The sequence below is a fragment of the Podarcis bocagei genome (genome assembly GCF_964188305.1).
Source record: "Podarcis bocagei genome assembly, chromosome: 14".
Taxonomy (NCBI): Eukaryota; Metazoa; Chordata; class Lepidosauria; order Squamata; family Lacertidae; genus Podarcis; species Podarcis bocagei.
Genome location: NC_138139.1, coordinates 25,447,321 through 25,466,199, shown reverse-complemented (window position 1 = coordinate 25,466,199; position 18,879 = coordinate 25,447,321). Strand labels below are relative to the sequence as shown.

Here is an 18,879-nt window from a genome sequence, read left to right as displayed (position 1 = left end):
AGCTTGTCAGGTTTTCTTATTTCTTTTGAGTATTTCTTCAAAGAAAAAATGTGTTCATAGTTTTGTTTGAAACTTCCAAACTTCATTTAAAAAAATAATAATTACAAATTGGTTTTAGGGAAAATTTGAGTTGTTTTGTTGACAAAAGTGAACAAAATATATTGAGGGTTTTTTTTTTGGGGGGGGGAGAAGTGCTATGAATACACCTGAAAACTTCTCAGTGGCTTTATTTACACGTAACATGAAACCATGGTTTGCTCAACAAACATTGAGCCATCTCTCAGATGAGCAAACACAGGCTAATTTGCTTCTCCAAAGCTGGGTTTGTTTTCCAGTTATCTTGCCTATAGCCTGTTGAATATCTGAACTGTTAAGTTGTGGGTGAACATATCAGACAACACAGCGATTCTTCAAACACCTCTTGCTTATTCACAGGCCAGAACAGAACTGAACTGAAGGGTTCAGCCAGCCTGCTTATATAGAGCTCCACTAGAATGCAACAGTAACCATTTTCTGTAACTATCCAATCACTGAACATCACTTTCAATCCCTTATTTGCATATGTGGACCTGAGTGAAAACTATCTACAGTATCCCTCTGCTGGCCCAGGGTGAGAACTTCCGTACATAACATGAACTGGGATAGCCAAACAAAGCATGACTGAGCAGAATAGTTGGGCTCAAACCAATGCCAAAGTAGAGTTTAAAGCAAGCCATGGTTTGTAAACCAACAACCCTGGCTTTGCATTATTTCAAGACAACAAGCCAGGTTAGTCTGCTTGTCTTGGTTCAGGCATTCAAACAAGCCACATGCTAGCTAAACAAACCACAGCTTAGTGTTTTGAACCAGGCCAATAAACAATAATAAAAAATGCGATCAAAAATTGCTTTTCACATGAATTGCTGAGCCTGAAGTAGAACTAAATGAGAACAAATAGCTCTTTTATCTGAAATGCAGTAATTGTTTCCAGGTGTCCAGATACATATTTCTTTTTCCTCTTCTCCTGTTTCCATATGCATCAGGTGTATGATCGAGATTTAACCTCTTCAGACTTTATGGGTTCAGCGGTTGTCATGCTGAGTGAACTGGAACTGAACAGGTATGCTTAGAGCTTATTAAACATTAATTTGATTTACTTAGGGATGCTGGTTATCCATTCTGTGAGACTCGAAATGCTAAAACTTACAGAATTCTAATTTAGCTTGCTGAATCTTCTCTCTCTCTTTCTTTTAAAATTAAACCATGAAGAATGCATAAACTCTTCAAATTTACAGCTTGCATTTGAATTTCAAGGCGATATTATTTAGAAATTTGATATTACGTTTCCTCTAAGAGTCTTAAATGAAGAATTGGGAAATTTGGAAAACTAATAATAACCCCCCCAAACAAAAAACAAAAAACAAAAATAAATTAGGACATTGATAAGTGCTTAGTTACCTAAATTCATATACAGTGGAACTTTGGTTCTCAAACGTCTTGGTACGCAAACGTTTCAACTCCCGAATGCCAAAAACCTGGAAATAAGTGTTCTGGTTTCTGAACATTTTTCAGAAACCAAACATCCGATGCGGTTGTTGGCTATTGTTTCCAGGGCACCTGCGCAAATTGGAAGCCTTGGTTTTTGAACGTTTCAGAAGTCAAACGGTTCAGAAGTTTGAGAATCAAGGTACCACTGTATATTTAATATACTTATTTCAATACCTTGTATAGGTCTGTACAATTTTTTATTACTTGTGCCAATACCCTTTCTCAAGTTTATGAAAGAAATATTGCGAGCAAATTCAAATTAGAATTTTGTTAATAATGTTTGTCTCTAAATTCATATAAGCTCTATGGTACACAAAGTGTGGGTGCAACTCTAGGTCACTGTGATTCCACCCCCATCGTTCAGCCTGGGCACTGACGTCCAGCTCTGAGGGCCTTCTGGCGGTTCCCTCCCTGTGAGAAGTGAGGCTGCAGGGAACCATAACAGAGGGCCTTCTCGGTAGTGGCACCCGCCCTGTGGAACGCCCTCCCATCAGATGTCAAGGAAATAAACAACTATCTGACTTTTAGAAGACATCTGAATGCAGCCCTGTTTAGGGAAGTTTCTAATGTCTGATGTTTTATCACTTTATTATTATTATTATCATTAATTTTGTTGGGAGCCGCCCAGAGTGAGTGGGGAAACTCAGCCAAATGGGTGGGGTATAAATAAATTATTATTATTATTATTATTATTATTATTATTATTATTATTATTATTTATCATCTTGGCCTCAAAACTTTGTCCATTCTTTTTTCCATTCCCTTTGGTCTCTCATGCAGACACCTGCCTTTTTCTTCATAATGACTGTTCTAGAACAAGGCTGGCAAAACTGTTGTCCTCCAAATGTTGTTGGACTCCAATTCCCATCAGCCTCAGGCAGCATAGCCAATGGTCAGGATTGATGGGAGATGTAGTCCAGCAAGACCTGGAAGGCCAAAACTGCCCCACCTCTGCTCATTTAAATAATATGTAAATCATGCATATTAATAGTAACAGGCTATGGAGAACAGAAATAGCATCTTAGTGGCACCATATAATAGTTGGTGGCTGTCTGCTGTGATCTTAAAGGCAGTCTTTGGCTAAATAAACTCTTCTTTTCTGCTTTCAGGACTAGTGAGTTGACCCTAAAACTGGAAGATCCAAACAGCTTAGAGGATGACATGGGTGTGATATTGTTGGACGTGAGGCTTTCCGTGAAACAAGGAGATGTTAAAAGAAATGTAAGTGGTTCAAGAGATGGTTCTATTATCCTTCCCCAGGAAAAATAACTGGCACCAGGACTGGTGGGAAGATGGGCAAGGGTCCCTGGCAGGGCATGGAGGCAGGTTGGACAGGTGCACTGCATTCAGTGGGGCCTCACTCTATGCAGTGCCAGAGCGCAGTGCCAGAGCACATGATTTGCATGCAAATGATGGTTCCAGACACAATCCCTGACTGCTTATTTGGAAACGGCAACTTAACCACCTGCTTCTCCCTTTACTCCTTGCATAGCATCCCCCACCCCCTAGAACTCAACAAAGCCACCCCTCCCTCTCTTCTTGTTGTTGTATAGTCGTTTAGTCGTGTCCGACTCTTCGTGACCCCATGGACCAGAGCACGCCAGGCACTCCTGTCTTCCACTGCCTCCCACAGCTTGGTCAAACTCATGCTGGTAGCTTCGAGAACACTGTCCAACCATCTCATCCTCTGTCGTCCCCTTCTCCTTGTGCCCTCCATCTTTACCAACATCAGGGTCTTTTCCAGGGAGTCTTCTCTTCTCATGAGGTGGCCAAAGTATTGGAGCCTCAGCTTCAGGATCTGTCCTTCCAGTGAGCACTCAGGGCTGATTTTCATAAGAATGGAGAGGTTTGATCTTCTTTCAGTCCATGGGACTCTCAAGAGTCTCCTCCAGCACCATAATTCAAAAGCATCAATTCTTTGGCAATCAGCCTTCTTTATGGTCCAGCTCTCACTTTCTCCCTCTCACTTCCTTCCTCTCTTAGACTGTGCCAAAACTCCACAGCTCACCTGGGCTTCTTGCCTGAGCTGCCCACCCAACTGCCCATACCGCAATGGCTCAGCAGTACTGAGAGTCCAGTTTTCACTGCCACCTGTCTGTGGCCAAGCAGACTGCAGCATGATGGCATCATTAGATTTTCATTATATGTAATAATACAACATAGTAGCTTTAAAAATTGTATTGCTTTTAGTATGTCTATTTAGGTCTCCTTTGAGACATTTGGTTGAAAGGGAGGTTACAAACATTTAAAATGTTCTATCTATGCAGGGCCTTTCTGATAGCATTTGTAGAGCTTAAGAAACTGCAGGAGATACAATGGTACCACTGGTTACGAACTTAATTCGTTCTGGAGGTCCGTTCTTAAGCTGAAACTGTTCTTATACTGAGGCGCGCTTTTGCTAGTGGGGTCTGCCACTGTGTGTGCACGCCTCTGACGCGCGATTTCCGTTCACATCTTGGGGCAAAGTTCGCAACCAGAAGTAACTATGTACTTCTGGGTTAGTGGAGCTCGTAACCTGAAGCGTTCATAACCAAAAGCGTTCATAACCAGAGGTACCACTGTATGAGCTCTTCTCAAAGGCTAGGCTTAGTTGCTAACTATCTCCACCTTTTTGTCCCTTTCTGCTTCCGTCCTCCTCTGCCCCATGGATGCTCTGTTTGGGGACGTGACAAACAGAGATGGACGAACCGAAGAAAGTGTTCTACCCCCAAGGTAAGTTGCCTGCCAACTCCCCTCAATGTGCATCTGGAACTTGCAGTCTTGTTCTCCTGTCTTCTTCCCAAAGTTACTGATTTGGGTAACACTAGCGCACTGGGGGAATAACTGGAGAGGTGGATGAGTGGAAAGCACGTGTTCCTCTTTTCTCCATTATTAACAAAATTTGGCCATTCATTTATTCCTCAGTATCCAGATTATATTCTTCCCAAAGTGTTTCCCCATCCTTTCCCATTTTTTCTAAAAATTTATGATTTTCAGTTATATACATTTCAATAGTTTCCCAATCATTTTAACATTTCGAAACTCGACTTCCTTCCCCTTCTTCCTGCAATTCCTTAAATTTATTTTTTTATGTTTCCTGCATATTCTAAATTAACATACTCATTTATTCACGTACTTTAAATATTTACTCTTATAAAACTGCAGGTTATTGCAATAATCCTGCCGATGTTCTTATCTGTTTACAGTTAGTTTGTAAATATTCAATAAACCATTTTCATTCTTTTATAAAAAGTTTGTTATCTTGATTTCTTATTTTTCCAGTAAGTTTCACCATTTCTGAAAAGCTTCTTTTGTTTTGTTTTTTACAAATGTTATTTTAAACATCTTTTACAATTCATTATATATAATTTCCCAGTAAGCTTTAACCCTGCTACAAGACCACCACATATGATTAAAAGTACCTTCTTTCTCTTTGCATTTCCAACACTTTTTGATTTATACATTTTTGCCTATTTTCTCGGTGTTAGATACCATTGATAAAACATTTTCATATAGTTTTCTCTTAAACCATAGCATGCTGTGGATTTTATGTCCGTATTCCACAATCATTCCCATGTTTATTGCCCAATGTATCATTGAGGATTTCCCCCAACCTTTCTCAAAGGAGTTCAGGGTTGGCATCTTAACCCTATATTTGATCTCTGCAACAGCCCTATAAGGTAGTGCGCTGCTCTCTTCAACCGCCATTCAGTTTTGCTTTATTTCATTAGCCTTGGAGATCCCTCAAAAAGAATCCAGACTTCTAAGTTCTGGTCTTCACAGTCCATCTAGTTAAAAAAAAACCTCCATCTCTCTCGGGGGTTTTTGGTGGTAACTTTTCATGTGTTATTTCTAGATTTCTTTTTTTTAACAAAAAATAACTGAGACAAAACTTTTGATAGATTGCTTAGTTTGCAAGGTTCTGGGAAAAGTCTCAAGATTTCTCCCCCTCCTGCCATCGCACACAAATGAAATTTAACAGCTTCCAAAGAGGGTGAACCAAGTGAGTGTAGCAGAGGCAAAATTATTATTTTGCAAAAAGAAACAAGAGGAGAGAAAGCAGCAGAGGGGAACTCCAAACCTTTTGCCTTTTTCTGTTGCTGTCACTAGAGGGTGGAAGAATGTCAGTACTTCATACAGAAGGCAGAGTTTGGGATCTGGAGCGAGCTCTTAAGACAAAACAACAACTCCTGCGACCGTCTGAGAGGCAGTAAAGGATTTCCCAGAAAGACTACCTGGGCAACACTTGACAAAGCCATATTTCCTGGTTTATTGATTTTCTTGCCACACTAAAAAAAAAACTGGCTTTGTACATCAATAACTTTCTTTAGTTAGGAAATGCCAGCTTGTGGAAACATTACTGGCTCTTTCCCACCCCCATTTTTCTTCTTCTTTTTCATTTTTTTTTATGTGTGTGTGCACGCACATGGTGGAACATAAAGGCTACAAAAGGAAAATTGTGTGCTGGGGGAATTTGGGTATCTCAGGGAAGCACGGGAGGTTATGGAAGTATGGTCAGGAGGAGCCTGATGGGGCAGAAGAAATGAGGATGGACTGGATTAAGAGACCAGAAGGAAATAAAAACACAAACCCAAGCACTCTAATGGATCCATATACTTGACACTGGTGTATTCCCCTCCACCCCCACCCCCCACATCACCTCCACCGCTGCAACACTTCTGACATCTGACAATGTATTAGAAGGAGGAAGAACTCAGTATTATTTTCTTCATTTCTGAATGAGGCGACATGATATAAGTATTTAAAATTACGTATGGTATGGAGACAGCGGAGATATATTTTTTTTCCTCCCTCACTTTATCGTAACACAAGAACTTGGCGATGACCAGTGAAGCTGAAAGTTGGAAGATTCAGGACTGGAAAGAGAAAGTACTCGTTTACATGGTGCATACTGAATCGATGGAACGGGCCAGCATCTTTGATGGCTTTAAAAAAAGGATTAGACCATGGGTAGGCAAACTAAGGCCCGGCGGCCAGACCCAATCGCCTTCTAAATCTGGCCCACGGATGGTCTGGAAATCAGCATCTTTTTACATGAGTAGAATGTGTGCTTTTATTTTAAAAGCATCTCTGGGTTATTTGTGGGACATAGGAATTCATTCTTTTTTTTCTCCCCCCCCCCAAATATTGTCCGACCCCCCACAAGGTCTGAGGGACAGTGGACTGGCCCCCTGCTGGAAAGGTTTGCTGACCCCTGGATTAGACAAAATCATGGGGGATAAGATTATCAGTGGCTGGTAGCCATGATGCCTATGTTCTGTTTCCAAGATCAGAAGCAGTAATGCTTCTGAATACTAGTTGCTGGAAACCACAGAAAGGCAGGAGTGTTGTTTGACATAGGTCCTGCTTAAGGGTTCCCTGTAAGCATGTGGTTGGCCCCTGTGAGAACAGGATGCTCAACTAGATGGGGCCGCTGGCCTCATCCATTAGACTTTTGCATTCTTATTTTATTCTGTGAATCGTTTATTCTGTGAATTAAGTTATTATGTCCCTTTTAAGGACATGCTGTCTCATTTATAGACGATGCTTTCGTTTTTGAAGCTCTCTTGCACGATGCGGCTGAAAGGGGTGTCCTGTAGTGGTTAAAACATAAGGTCTGTAGTTTAGTGGTAGGACATTTGCGTGCAGAAAGTTGCAGCTTCAACTCTCAACATCTCCAGGTAGGACAGGGAGCGTGTCCTTGCCTAGAGATCTGTTGTAAATCATGGTAGACAATGCTGAGCTACATGGACCAAGGATTTGACTTGCTATAAGGCAGCTTCCTATGTTCTCATTCTAAACAATATCACAGAAGTGTCATCTAGCCCATGCAATGCAGGATCACAGCTAAAGAACCCCTAGCAGATGGCCACCCAACCTCTGCTGAAACATCTCCAGTTCAGGAGAGTCCACCACCTTCCGAGGGAGTCAGTTTCACTGTTGTACAGCTCTTAGTGTCAGAAGGTTCTTCCTCCTGTTTAGTTGGAATCTCCTTTATTGTAATTTGAATCCCCTGGTTTGGGTGCTCACCTCTGGAACAGGAGAAAGCAAGCTTGCTCCATCACCCATGTGACAGCCCTTTAGATATCTGAAGATAGCTATCATCTCACCTCTCCATATTTTTTTCTCCAAGCTAAACACACCCAACTCTCTGAACTGTTCCTAATCAGACTAGGTTTCCGACGCATTATAATTTGGGTCGGTGTTCTCTGCACCCGTTCCAGCTTGTCAATACTGTACTCTTAAACTGTGGTTCCCAGAACTAGACACAGTATTCCAGGTGGGGTCTGACCAAGGTAGACTAGAGCAATACTATGACATCCCTCGATCTGGACATTATACTTCTGTTGATGCATCCTAGAATAGCATTAGTTTTTTGTTTTTTTTTTTTGCTGCTGCATCACACTATTGACACATCAAGCTTGTGATTTACTAAGATCCTTTTCACATGTACTGCTATGAAGTCAGGTATCCCCACATCCCATAACTGTGTATCTGCCTAAGTGCAGAACCTTACATTTGTCCCTACTGAAATTCATTTTGTTAAGGTTATGTTGAAGCCTGATTCAACCTTCTGAGGTGTTAGCTACCCCTCCCAGTTTGGTGTCATCTGCAAAGTCTATTAGCATCCCCTCAATTCCGTAATCCAAATCATTTATAAAGATATTCAGCACCTCCAGGCCTAGAACAGAACTCCATGACACCCCACTTGTCATTTTTTTTGAGGGATGACAAGGAACTATTAGTGGGCAGTCTTTGAGTTGGGTCAGTCAACCAGCTACAAATGCACTCAACAGTAACATTGACCAGCCCACATTTTACCAGCCTTACTGCAAGAAAATCATGGGGGACTTTGTCAAAAATCCATACTAAAATCTGGATACGTTACATCCACAGCATTCCCCTGATCCACCAGACTTGTAAGATTAGTCTGGCTGCTGTACCTTCTCTTTCAGCAGGGCATCCACCTTACACTTGCTGCAGGTGTAGCTTCATGCATCAAGCAGGTAAATGAACAAGGCATAGGCGTTGTTCACTGCTGCTCCTGCTGCCTTGCTGTGCCTGTCTCTTGATCCTACATATGTGGAAACACAGCACTCTGGGCCTCAACCTTAAACTCTCCTGCTCAGTGCTCTCTCAAACACCCTTGTTTACTAGCCCTGTTTGCAACTTTTTGTTGTGAGCTCCCATAGACTTGAGAGCAGCTGTGTAGAACTGGTGGCCACTGACTTCTTGGGAATTATAGCTCCGTGAAGAGTAAGCTACAGTTCCCAGAATTCTTAGGAGGCAAAATTTCATTTAAATATGCTTTAGATTCATGTTCTGTACACAGCCTAAATGCAAGTATGCACAAATATGACTTTATATGTTTATATGTTAAAAGAGTGTGTTCAGGAGGGAGAGCAAGGTGAAAATGAAATTGCACTCAAAGAACTCCAGTGTTCCTCCAATATGATCTCCAAATCAGAGGTCATTTTTTTATTTTTTAAATGAAACCCCTTCTTCCCTCTTTTCCCTCACACCCCCCTGTTCTCTGAGTCTGGATTTCACTGACAAGGAAATTACTTCAAGAAATGACCCAACATTAGTGTGTGTGTGTGTGTGTTGTTTTGCCTCTCTGGGAGTGAGTTTCAGCTATCCTCTCCCATCCTAAGAAAAGTATAAAGAAAAAGGGGAAGAGAAAAAGGTGAGGGGAAAACAGGCTAGGTTTGGAGGGGAGGGGGGCCTCACTTTGGATTTTAAACACAGTGAGCTTCGCACATCAAACAGGGCTGTGCTTTGCGCTAAAATGTTCAAAGTACGGTGGAGAGAGATAAAGGGCTTTGATGGGATGTGGATATTTCCCAGGGACATTGCAAGCAATAATCCAGATGTTCTGCTGTAACGCAACGAGTGTCCACGGATAGAGCAGGAGGTCCCAGCCAAGTGCAGCCTGCTGGAGGGCCTTGGCCTCTCCTCTCTCATGCTGTTCTGCCATATGGAAGCAATCTCCCAGCCCCTTTTAATGGCCAGCCTCGGATTCCGTTTTCGCAGGCCTCACAGAACCTAAGTGGGCCTGTTTTTATGGACAAGTTAGAAAGAAGCCTTTCCAAGACAAACATCCAATTGCGAGGGGGGGAGCGGGGAAGAGCGGAATTAGGACATACCAAGCCGCAAAATTATTTTAGGGCATATTTCACGGAAGCGGGGCTGTTTTTCTTTGGCAATTGGCAGATTGTAGGCTTGCCCTTTGATCCTTTGGGGACATTTCCCCCATTTCCTTTTAACAAGGGGGAGTAGAAGGGTGCAGGGGGGGGAGGCTAGAGCAAAAGAAAACGGGATTTCAAATAGTTTGCTGCTTTTAGGGAGAAAACGATCAGTGGGGACTTTGAAGTATGTCCATGGGAACGGACAGGCTTTTGGTTTTTTTGTCCTGTGAGACAAAACCTTAAAAAGAAAAAGAAAAAACCCTCTGCAGCTGGATTTATGAAATCTCTCTCTCTCTTTTGTTAAAAAAGTGGGAGTTCTTAGCTTGGTACAAGGAAAGTCAAGATGTGTATTTCCAGTGGAATGTCGTGATTGTACAGAAATAAATGGATCTGTGTGTGGGATTGCAGAAGGCATGGATGCTTAGTTTACAAGAAAAAATTCAGCACGCTATGTGCTTGTGTCTGGGAGAGAGAGTGCACACACAATTCTCCTGATTAAGACATTTTGATAAAGGTTTGTCAAGCAACAATTGTTTAAAAAGGCCAGTCTCTTTTCTGAGCTTTTCTGCAGGTATCGTTTTATCTAGAGGTGGTCCACACATGCATAAACATTGCTTGATTTGTTCTATGCTTGATGACTGGGCAAGTTAATGTGGAAATTTTATGAGGCATTGCATTTGAGCCAATTAGAGAAGTTCTGTCTCTGATGGGAGCTGTTAGTGAGCCATCACAGATATGCAGGTCACCATGTGATGTTACCTGCAGTCATCAAGGGGTGACTGTGTATGAGAGAGTGGGAGAGAGAGAGAGAGATTTTCTGTAATGGCTCCGAACATCATCTTGACACCCTGGTCTATGCCCCTGGACCATGGCTGGCAGCAGTTAGGGCTAGGACATTCTATTTGGTGGTGACCAACTTGCTGAATGTTTTGCCAAGTGAGAAGTCAGACCCACTGCTATGTTGGAGAAAAGCAAATACATTTCCTTCTCTTGAGCCTCTAGTTAATGCATATGTTACTTTAAACTACATGATGACTCTGCTTGAGCCTCTGTGTGTCTCAGTTAAATCCACCTCAAAAAGCTGAGCCACTTTGTTGTTCTCTCCAGACAAGATATCTGCTGCTTTCGCTCTCTGATCTGTACTCACTCTGTAAATAGTTCCTGCATGAATAAAGCCTTTGAACTCCAGAAACAGTACAAGCTTATTCGAAAACTGGGACTTTGGGGACGCTTGGCAAACTTTACACCCCACATCTCAGGATTTTTCATGCTTTTCTAAAAGACCTAAAACACTTTAACATATCAATCTAATACTGGTACCAAAAGGTATAGTTTGACAGATATTGGCTTGATAACACTTTCTGGCCATGCCCCAGTGTCTATCAACAAAACAACAACAAATTTATTAGTCGCTTTTTCTTGCCAAAGGCAACTCAAAGTGACTTACATTTACCTCTGTATGCCTTCTCTCCTAGAACAGAACATTTGTACTTTGATCCAAGTTTGCTCTCCGATGCAATGTCCAAGGAGTGCCTATTTAAATCACTAGAACAATATTTCAAGGAGACTGATTTTCTAGACACTAGCGTTCCCATGCAGTGGGACACAGTGAAGGCCATCCAGAGAGGGCACTGCATTGGTGAGGCAATAAGGGGGAAAATAATGTATGATCAAGAAACTTGCTTAATCACCACAGAAATTAAAACACTTGAAGTGCTCTAATGTAGAACAGGCACTGCAAAATCTCTTAGATCTTTAGCCTGGTCTAAACTAAAATTACTTAATTCATCTAGCCCTTCTACTGAACCTGTGTGTGTGTGTGTAGATATAGATATATGCAGTGCTTTCCCCCCTAAAAACAATGTTTAGGGGTACTCTTGTTTCCGCCTGAGACTCAGGAAACACTGGGAAAGGAAAGGAAGCCGCCATCGGGGGTAGCAACGGAACTGACGATTCACCGTGCTAGAGAAGAAACTAAAATTTTTAAAAATTTAGTTTCTTCTCCCATTAGATTCACAAAATGTTTAGGGGTATGCGTACCCCCAGAAAAAAGCACTGGATATATGTTTGCATATGTATACTTATTTTTTTAGAAAACAACGTATGCCCAATGTATACATGGGGAATTTATGGAATTGTGCTTGTCTCACCTTTTTTCAGGCAAGTGTCATTCGATCCTTAAGGCTGACAGATTCCTGGCGGAAGAGCCAGCTGTGGAATGGGACGGTGACCATTGCCTTAATAGAAGGGAAGCACATCCCTGCAGGGGGCATGGCACAGATATTTGTTTTGTTGAAAATGGGAGAGCAAAAATACAAGAGCAAGGTAAACATGCAAATGGAAAGGGCTAACCACTGATGTTTGTTTCTCTTAAGCGTCTGGTGCTGGTGGCGGTCGTTGTGCGTGTGGCTTCTCCAATAACCTCATTCCACTAGATATTTAGCACACCTTGATTCTGAAATGTAAGCACACAGCAAAGGAAGCTAACTATGAAAGGGCCAAAGGAAGCCTTTTCTGGATAGCTAATCATGGATGTTCAACTGTATTTTTTTTTTAACTGAAATGCAGCTCAGTGTCTGTGTTCGTATTGTGGGCGCTGCCAGCTTCTTTAGAGAAGAGCGGGTGTTTAGCCCTTGCCACCCCATTATCAAGATTAAACACAAAATAACACAGCCTCAGGTTGGGGGGGGAGAAGTTTGACTCAGTTGGCATTTAATGACAAATCCACCTGTTTTGCACTTTGCAACACAATAGGCAAACTGAAACACCAAAGCCTTCCTTCAAAATTTGCACTTTTGTAGTGGAGTTCTCTAGTCACATGATGTGTAAGTGGTTTAAATCATGCTGGCCACATGACCCGGAAAGCTGTCTGTGGACAAACGCCAGCTCCCTTGGCCTGAAAGCGAGATGAGCGCCACAGCCCCATAGTCACCTTTGACTGGACTTAGCCGTCCAGGGGTCCTTTACCTTTACAAATATGTGTAGTAGAGCAAAGTCTGCATGCTAAGCAGATGCTCTACCACTGAGTTATGGCTCTTTTCCCTCAGGAGCCACACAACAGTTGATCGTACCTGCTTCAATATGGCTACCTCTCGGCGTGTTTTACATTTGCACACCTGTTCAATTTGTGTGTCAAAGATTTAAGTCCTCCGGGGTCGACCTTTTCCTGCTCCAATGTTTTATGCCCTAAATATTGATTGTTTTAGATTGTATTTGTGTTCTCTCCCCCCTCCCCCTTTTGTTTCGGCAGATTGAATCTTATTTATTTGTTTGTTTTAACGAAAGCAACAACCTTTTGAAAGAAAAGTAAACCTTGTAACTGCATGTTTTCTAGACACTTTGTAAGAGTGCAAATCCACAGTGGAGGGAACAATTTGATTTTCACTACTTCTCTGACAGGAAGGATGTGTTGGAGATTGAGATCTGGGGAAAGGGTAACAAAAAGCACGAAGAAGTTTTGGGAATGTAAGTTCCCCCCCCCTCTCTTTAAATATGTGTTTTGTGAAAGCCGTGAATATGAATGAAGTTGATGTGGGGAACAAAATGTGGAATAATCTCTCTTGCTCACTCGTTCACGCACTCTCAGTGTATTTATTTATTTGTTGTGTTTTTATCCCACCTTTTCCTCCAAGAAGCTCAAGGTGGCATATGTGGTTCCCCCCTTCCTCATTTAACCCCCCACAACAACCCTGTGAAGTAGGTTAGGCTGAGAGGCGTTGACTGGCCAAGGTCACCCAGTGAGCTTCATGGCTGAGAAAGGATTTGAACCCTAACCCTACCTGAAGATATCAGGGATTGAACCTGGGACCTTCTGCTTGTGAAACAAATGCTTTACTACTGGTCTGCAACCATGCAGTCCGCAAGGGATTACACTTATTTAGAGGCGTATATCTGTAGTGAGCCCAGCCATGGGGAATAAAGTCTGCTTCTGCATAGCCCTATTCTCCCTTTGTCTGCTTCTTTGTCACTCTAGAATGTGATTCTGTGAACTGTACCACTTGCATTTGCATATATGGAATTGTTTTTACATATGGAGTTGTATTTTTAGGCCATGTGTTTGCTGTGCAGTCACTTGGAGATATTTTATGGGACTCACACGTGAAATCAAATCAATAGTGAAATGAGCACAAATGTTTTTTATAAAGCATTTACAAGATTCTAGGCATCAGTAAGACAAGGGTATGGAATAAATTTATGTAAAGTCAAGTTAAAATAAAAACTCTAATTATCTGTATGTTTTAATATCTTACTCTCCCCCCTCCCTTTCTCTCATTTTAAAAATATCAGTGTTTAATTACTTTGAAATGATTGTTTTTTCTATGCTTTTAGCTGTTTCTATTTTATTTGTAAGCTTCCTTGAGTCCCTGTCTGGGAAAAAGGCAGGGTATTAATAAGTATAAATGTAATAGTAATAATAATAAACAACTAAATAGTTTAAGTGAAAGTTTAAACAAACAAGCGAGAGAGAGATGAAATGTCAGGTTTGGTGGCATCTGATATATTCCTGCTGATTGAAACCATCAGGTAAAGCAGGGTTAAATGCTGCTTTTCTCCAAGGCTGAAAGATTTTTGTACAGCCACTAACTATTCAAACCATCTGGGATCACTCAGACCACAGCCCAGACTTGATTGTACAGTTTTGCTAAGGAATTGCCAACAGAGTTCCCACCTGCACCGGGACAGCAGATCCCACTCGAAACACATTTGCACGCTTAAAAAATAAGTGATTAAACTTTATGCGATCCAGTGGTATGAAAAGACTCAGTTAAGAAATGCGAACGCATATTGAGTTTTAATGTGGCAATCCAGCTGTTTAATTGCTTGTGTGTCTAATTGTTTACACAGCAGTTTATCTCAGTGCAATGCTACAATCCGTTCGCATCTCCCCCTGCCACCGTGTGAGCATCAGATGGAATGCAAAGAACCCAGCAGTGATGGTTCCAAAATGGTCTCCCCCAAGGCGAGGGACTCGTAACTCTGCTGTAATGTCTACAACTGTTTACTGTATGAGTTGTTGTCCCCTATGTTACATCTCCTCAGACCTCCTCTAGTGGCATGTCAGCCATGCAGATCAGGGGGTGGGATGCCGGAGAAATCTGAAGCAGTTTGCCTTAAAAGACAAGGCTCCCCAATTTATACTTTTTGAAACCCAAATCTTTAATTTTATTTGCATTCATCTGAATTTTCAAATGTTGTTCTCCAGCAAAGTCATGTGTGCAAAAATGCAGATACCGGGGTAAATTGTGTATAAAAATAGATATACCAGCTTTTTAAAAGGTACAAAAATGCATTACATTAGAGGAAACGGCTTTGCAAATGTGCATATTGAGCAAAATTTCATAGAAAAAAATGTGCACGTTAGGAGAAATTTGCACTAAAATGCAGATGAATTTTTCACGAGGACTTCTTTTTAAAAAAATTGCAAATTGACGTGAAGATGTGGAAGCTGCATTTAGGATTTGGAAAATGAGAAACGGAGAGGAACTGAAATTGACAGATTTGCCTGTCTCTAGCATGGGCAAGATGACTTATAGAATTAAGAGGCAATCTGCATAATATGCAGTTCTAACAAAGAGGAAGGCGTGTCACTCTCACCTTGAAAAGCATTCATTGGGGAGGAAGTGTATTGATGAGATAATTGGCATCCTGGGAGGTTTGCCAGCCATTACTGATAAGCCTGCAGGGGTTTTCCAGGGGTGGGGAATCTCTGACCATCCATTCTAATGTCCATCAGCCCTGGCCATTGTGTACACTGGTTCAACCTGATGGAAGTTGGGGTCTATCAGCATCCAAAGGTCTACAAGTTCTCCACACCTGTTGTTTGTGATTGAAAGAAGTATTTAGTTGCCCAAGAAGACTTGGTTTCATGTCTCTGCTGACGAAACAAAACATAGGGAGCAGCCCAAGTCAGACCACCTAGTCTTCTCCAGCTGGCCAGGGCTCTCCAAGGTTTCAGACAGGGTTTGCTCCCAGTCCTACCTGAAAAGGTTGTGGATTGAAGCTGGGGGCCTTCTGCATGCTAAGCAGATGTTCTACCACTGAACTATGCACCTTCCCCAAGTATGCTCAAGTGCAGCCTTTTAAGAGCAAACTTTCAGTTTCTTGTGCAACTGGCAACCACTTCTGCAAAGACATAAGCCAGAGTCGCTTCATTCCCTTGGTTTAAGCACTTACCGAAAGCAAATGCTTCAAATGACTTGCAAGTGGATTGCTTAGCCTCTATTGTACGCCACCGTCTTTTCCACCTGGAATGATGTTAGCTTGAATGTTTTGGGGAGAAAGAGGGAGAGGTTTTGTGTGCCCACCTTTTCTCTCCAAAACTGGCTATTTAGAAGTAGACTCTGCAATTTAGAGCAGATGGCTGGCAGCCACTGTGGTTCTACAGCTGGAAAGGGATCAAACTGGAGTAATGTGTGCCCCATTTACCTAGAAGGAACCCAACTGGAGGGAACCTCTGAGGATTTTTTTTAAATGGCCATTAAGAAAACACCTAAACAAGTTTTTGTTTAAATGAAAACCTGTCGACAGGCCTTAAGCACCGAAAGGCTGTTCCAAAATCTTCCCATCTCTGCCTGTGTTTGGAAACTCAATCCCACTGCAACCCATGGCAGCAAAACTCTTCCTCTTTGAGTCCCTTTCAGTTGGAAGATGCAAATATTTGCTTAACGTCTTCCATAATAACTTTCATCTACAGAGCTTCTTGAAAAGTTTGCCCGATGTATTTCCAAGTAAAATGTATTTTAATGCTTTCACTCCATGATTTTTCACAGCTACAAGGATACAAGCCCCTTCTCAATTCTTGAAAAATACTTAAATGTTTTTGTTGCCCTCCACTTCTTTCAAAAAAGTGTAAGACACATATACATTAGGGGTAATGTAAGTTGATATTATCCGGCCTCACAAGGAATGTGCACATCATCTGCCCATAAAGAGGGAACTGGGCATATTTTCTGCTTAATATACATAATTCCAACAGGTCTTTGGGGACATGCATATGTTGACTGGAATATTACCCTAACATAAATCTTTAAAAATTGTTTGTGTGTGTAATGAAGAAGGTGTTGGAGACCCTTCTCTGGAACCCCCAACTATCTGAGCTTTTTTGATCTAACTCACTTTAAAGACAACTGTGCACATTGCAAGAAGTGTACAGTGGTACCTTGGGTTACATACGCTTCAGGTTACAGACTCCGCTAACCCAGAAATAGTACCTCGGGTTAAGAACTTTGCTTCAGGATGAGAACAGGAATTGTGTTCCGGCGGCACGGCAACAGGAGGAGGCCCCATTAGCTAAAGTGGTGCTTCAGGTTAAGAACAGTTTCAGGTTAAGAACGGCGCTCCAGAATGAATTAAGTACTTAATCTGAGGTACCACTGTATAATGGGTGCGGTGTATAGTAATCTATAGTACTGTGCTGATGTTTTATCCTGTGATTTCCCTGACTATTCTTGCAGCAATTGACAAGAAAGAAATTGCATTCAGGAATTATCAAAGGGGAGAGAAAATGTTGGTGAAATTCTCACATGTGGAGTGCAAGGTTTCCCTCCCCAATTCGCCTTCCTTTTGTGGTTGCCAAGGTGCCTGGCCCATGCATTGCAGGGCAGATCCAAGATGGCAGCCAGCTGAAGGCTGATGAAGGAGCTTGAATATATCTGCCAGTAAGGATTGAAGAACAGCCAAATGAATGAATCTAACCTTGGCAAGCACAAAAGGAAGTATCCATTCAGTTCCCCCAATATTATGTTTAGATCAATCACCCTAACATTGAATGCAGTGGCCAGGGGGTGTTTGAGAGTGTCTGTTCTTTCATTCTGCAAAGTCGTCTCACCAATGATTTTCATCCTGCAGTCTCCCTGGGTGCTTGTGCTTCAGATGTACAGCTTAGGGTGGTGCTATTGTGAAATAACTCCTCCCATAGTGCTTCCCAGATCAGGAAGCATGGGCCACTGGGGAGGCTGGAGAAATGTTTACTGGTACGTAAACTCTTCTGCAGATGAAGGAAACTTGTGTGTGTGAAATTGGAGGACGGATTTCAGCACAGCACTAGTAAGACAGTCTGCATGTTTTCTGAAACGGCTGCTGCACATTAATTCCAACCCCTTTTGATTCTATTGTTTTTAGGTGTAAAGTTGATGTTAGTGCGCTCCCTGGAAAACAAGCCAACCATTTGGAATTGCCCTTGGAGAAACAGCCTGGGTCCCTGTTGATGGTGATCTCTGTCATTCCCTGCTCAGGAGTTTCTATCTCTGATTTGTGCGTTTGCCCTCTGGGAGACCCCAGTGAGAGGAAACAACTTTTCCAGCGCTATGTGAGTTCGAAGGCCTCCATTTCTCCTTAAGGAAAAATCATGTGTGTGTGTGTGTGTGTGTGTGTGTGTGTGTAGAAGGGAATTGTACCAAAAAATGACGTCAAAGCCCAGATCCTAATCACATGTCTGTTAATGGGGGAATGAAATGTATCTCACACTAAATATTATGGCTGGTGTGATTTAATCAGTTGTCTGTACAGTTAGCCCCAAGCCATATGGGTGGTTTGCATTTGATAGTTCTCAAAACAGTAATTTCCTTTACTATTACAGAGCAGGAGAGAGAGAGAGACAGATCTTTCTCCATCTTCCCCAAATTTGTTTCAGCTCTGTTTTGCACTTCCGATGTGACAATTGGCTATCAGATCAAGTTTATTTGATTACAGAATGAGAATGGGGAAACTTTCCCATCCAAATGTTATTCGACTCCAGTTCCCATCAGCCGAAGCCAGCAGGGCCAATGGTATGGGATAATAATGGGAGTTGCAGTCTGACAATATCTGAAGCGCCACATGACGCTCATTGTCACACTAGAGCACTGAACAGGAGCAGCCTGTGCCTCTTAAGTAGGGTAGGTCACTAGATTTAAATACATCCTCCTTGTGGGGAAAAGAGGGGCAGAAATGTAGAAAGCATAGCCTTCTCATTGACATGCTTGCTTTCTATATGCAGGGAGTTTTCCTTTCCTTTTTTTTCTTCCAATGTTAAGTTGTGTGTGAACATATCAGACGACACAGCGATTCTTCAAACAGCTCTTGTTTATTCACAGGCCAGAACTGAAGGGTTCAGTCAGCCTGCTTATATAGAGCTCCAGTACAACGTAACTTTAACAATTTTCTAAAACTATCCAATCAGTGAACGTCACTTTCGATCCCTTAT

At 42.0% G+C, this 18,879-nt stretch overlaps 1 protein-coding gene across 7 annotated transcripts in view; it reads left to right on the top strand.

Annotated features, from left to right (window-relative positions):
- The window catches only part of MCTP2 (multiple C2 and transmembrane domain containing 2), a 120,377-nt gene that overhangs the window by 41,566 nt on the left and 59,932 nt on the right, over positions 1 to 18,879 (top strand). For all 7 annotated transcript variants that reach the window (XM_081171089.1, XM_081171088.1, XM_081171090.1 and 4 more), the window contains 6 exons: positions 1,023 to 1,099; positions 2,637 to 2,748; positions 4,204 to 4,239; positions 11,856 to 12,020; positions 13,030 to 13,160; positions 17,817 to 18,003. In XM_081171089.1, coding sequence (XP_081027215.1) covers positions 1,023 to 1,099; positions 2,637 to 2,748; positions 4,204 to 4,239; positions 11,856 to 12,020; positions 13,030 to 13,160; positions 17,817 to 18,003 — 708 coding nt within the window. The remainder of the gene's footprint in view (positions 1 to 1,022; positions 1,100 to 2,636; positions 2,749 to 4,203; positions 4,240 to 11,855; positions 12,021 to 13,029; positions 13,161 to 17,816; positions 18,004 to 18,879) is intronic.